Raw genomic sequence first — 3,590 nt, 5'->3', positions numbered from 1 at the left:
TTAGTCTACGCTCAGTGCGGCTCGCGAACGGACTTATCTCCACATGCTATATCCATAGTTTATATTTGTATTACTTTAACATTACCTTGATTAAATACTGGACCTATTATTAAATCTATATGTAATTGTGGTTTATTTCACTCAAGGTAGTTCTCGACATTACAATTATGGCGACGAGGATGCTTGATATCGTAACTCGCGCAAAGTAAAAATGAACGTAACGCGTTATATTCCCAGTGAATTTGTAAATGTGGCTAATAAATGAGTGACGACTCTAAAACAGGTTGGATTTGGAAGCTTTCCAAAGAGCAGTTGAAAATCGAATTGCAAAATCGTGGAGTGCCGTTCAGTGAAAGTGATAAGCGCGACAATTTACGTGAATTGTTGGTGAAATTCGTGCGTCAAATCGCAGAAAAGTCCGAACCATTGGAAAGTTCAAAAGTCGAAGGCATAGAACCTTTAACAAGCAATCGGCCTACATCGACATCGGTCGAAACCAAAACAAAGGCAGAGGTCGACGAGATCGAATCTAAAGCAAACAACAGCTCTGATTTTGAGGAATCCTACGATACATTAGTCGATTCGGACACAGACAGCACAATGTCAGAAAATAATTCAAAAATAAAATTTTGTCTTAACAAGGATAAATGGGACACGTTTATAGAACGTTTGGAATTTCAATTTCTGGCGCGTGATACAGTCGACGCAAAAAAAGCAGCAATACTGCTTACATCGATCGACGAAGATGCATATGAATTAATAAAACATCTGTGCTCTCCAGAAAAATTGTCGGATAAAAAGTACGACGAACTCACAAAATTGATGCAGGATCACTTAAGTCCTCAGCCTTCCGAGGTTATAGAAAGAAACAAATTCTATAAAGCATTCCAAGAGCAAAGTGAAAGCGTTACCGATTTTGCTACAAGGTTAAAAAAATTGTCCTTGTACTGCAAATTTTCAAATCTCGAAGATTCCTTGCGTGATCAATTTGTATGTGGTTTGCGCGATCAAGAGACGAAAGTCAAACTTTTTGAAATGGATTCACTGACATATAATTCTGCACTCAAAGGGGCGGTGGCACGCGAGACTGCACAGAAAAATGCATCCAGCTCTAATGAAAGAAGAAACTTTCAACAGGATGTATTAGCGTTAGATTCGCACAGTTCTAGTATGCGACAAAATTTGAAATCGAGTCAAAAAAAGAATTATGTCAAATTTCCCCGCTCAAAGATTGGTGAACAATCAATAAAAGACAATACATGTTGGAATTGCGGCGGTCGTGGGCATACGCGTTATCAATGTCCAAGCCCAAGTACATCGAAACCAAGGCAAAACAACGAATGTGCTAGTTGCGGGAAAGCAGGACATCGACGAGACACATGTAAATACAAAAATAATACATGCGAGCACTGCCACAAGTACGGACACATTCAAAGTGCCTGTTTCTCGAAGAAAGCACAAGCCAAAAGCGCTCTCAAGAAGTTAGACAAAGACAACAGCGACTGTGAGGACGTTACCGACGATGAGCAAGCATCAAACGATACGCACTACATCAGCGCCAGCGACCATCGAAAGGATTTCTACAAGTTAGAATTCAAAAATAAAGCGTATGTAAACAAAACTTTTGTAAGTGGAGATCGCGACGGCGAACCGATGTATGTTAACGTATGTGTGAATGATACGGATATTAAAATGGAAATAGATACGGGTACTTACGAGACTGTTATATCTGAAAAAATTTTGCACGAAAAATTTAAAAAATGGAATGTTTGCGATACGGTTGTAAGTTTACGTGGATATGACGGTACTGTTATGAATCCGATCGGTAAGTTGTCGAACTTGAAAATAAATCTTCGAAATAAAACACGTGAGCTTGACTGTTATGTATTGCCCGGCAGAGGGCCAGCGCTTTTAGGACGTAAATGGCTTGCAGCATTCGGATGCTGGCCATTGAATATAACTGAAAATCTCGATAAATTAATGATTAATAAAATTGATATTAAACATGTACCGGATTACATTATTAATAAGTATAACGAATTATTTAGTAATACACCGGGTTGCTACAATAAAAGTAAAAGTAAAATTTATTTAAAAGATGGTACTAAGCCAATTGCATTTAAATGTCGACATGTTGCACATGCATTAAAGCCGCTAATCGAAAATGAAATAGAACGTTTGGTCTCGCTGGATCACTTGGAGCCAGTCGAGGTTAGCGAATGGGCTACTCCGATAGTGCCCGTGTTTAAAAGTAATGGCAATATACGCATATGCGGAGATTTTAAAATCACTGTAAATCCACATATAATTATGAATAAATATCCGCTTCATACTATTGATGATATCTTTTCTGCCTTGCAAGGTGGTTTAACTTTTACCGAGTTAGATTTGCGGCACGCATATATGCAGTTCGAAGTAGATGAAAGTTGCCGAGATCTCCTAACAATTATCACTCATAAAGGTTCTTTTCGTTATAAAAAAATTCCAGAAGGTATAGCGCCGGCCCCGGCTGACGTACAAAAGAAAATGGATGAATGTTTAGCTGGTATAAACGGTACAATATCCTATATCGACAATATTTATGTAACAGGTCGTACAAACGAGGAGCATATAAAAAATTTAGAGGCTGTTTGTGCGCGACTTCAAAAATGCGGTCTTCGCGTAAACGTCGATAAAAGTAAATTCATGCAAGATAAACTCGATGTTCTAGGTTATGCAATAGACAAAAACGGGCTACATAAGTCCAAAACAAAAGTCGACGCAATGGTTAATGCTCCGCAACCTTCAAACACTAAAGAATTAGCTTCTTTTCTTGGTTTAATAAATTTTTACGCAAGATTTTTGCAAAATAGATCAGAAAATTTAAAACCGTTGTACGACCTGGCTAACCAGAAAGAATTTGTATGGAATGACGAATGTAAAAAAGCTTTCAGATGGGTAAAAAATGAATTAATATCACCGCGAGTTTTGGCGCATTATGATCCGAACGAACAAATTATTTTGGCTTGCGATGCTTCACATTACGGGCTCTCCGCAATCTTATCGCATAAATATAAAGACAACACAGAACGACCAATTGCATATGCTTCGCAAACGATACCCAAAAAAGAACTTAATAGAACAATACTTGATAAAGAAGCAATGGCTATAGTTTTCGGATTTAAACGTTTCCGCGATTTTATTTTCTCGAAAGAAATAATTTTACGAACTGATAATCGGTCATTAAAACTTATTTTAGGTCCTCGGAAAGGAATTCCTCAAACGGCTGACAATAGATTCCAAAGATGGGCTTATTATTTATCAGGATATCGATATAAAATCGAACATATAAGTTCGACTGCTAATGCAAATTGCGACGCGCTATCACGATTACCGGTTAAAACGGATGTTGACTTATCTATCTTTGATCCCGATTTTTCAAACGTACATTTTTTTAGCGAAGGTATCTCAACTTTAAATGGTAAAATGTTGGCAAAGGAAAGCTTAAAAGACGAAATTATTAGTAAAGTAATAAAATTTACACAAAATGAATGGCCAAAATCAATAGATCTGACAGATGAATTAAAGGCATACCACAGAAAGAAATTAGA

General features: G+C 37.4%; 1 protein-coding gene across 1 annotated transcript; it reads left to right on the top strand.

Annotated features, from left to right (window-relative positions):
* The first annotated feature begins 261 nt into the window (after positions 1–261).
* On the top strand, positions 262–3,331 carry LOC125501460. The gene is made up of 3 exons (XM_048657466.1): positions 262–2,815; positions 2,858–3,150; positions 3,239–3,331. The coding sequence occupies exons 1-3, from the start codon at positions 262–264 to the stop codon at positions 3,329–3,331; spliced, it is 2,940 nt and encodes a 979-aa protein (XP_048513423.1).
* Positions 3,332–3,590: the final 259 nt, after the last annotated feature.

The sequence above is a fragment of the Athalia rosae genome, chromosome 6 (assembly GCF_917208135.1).
Source record: "Athalia rosae chromosome 6, iyAthRosa1.1, whole genome shotgun sequence".
NCBI classification, from domain to species: Eukaryota; Metazoa; Arthropoda; class Insecta; order Hymenoptera; family Athaliidae; genus Athalia; species Athalia rosae.
Note: the sequence above shows the minus strand (reverse complement) of the source record. Positions and strands in the feature narration are given on the sequence as shown.

Coding starts and splice junctions, on each gene's coding strand:
- LOC125501460 (XM_048657466.1), top strand. CDS start 262: ATGAGTGACGACTCTAAAACAGGTTGGATTTGGAAGCTTTCCAAAGAG. Junction 2,816..2,857: donor AGAATTAGCTTCTTTTCTTG/GTTTAATAAATT, acceptor AAAATAGATCAG/AAAATTTAAAACCGTTGTAC. Junction 3,151..3,238: donor ATAAAGAAGCAATGGCTATA/GTTTTCGGATTT, acceptor AACTTATTTTAG/GTCCTCGGAAAGGAATTCCT.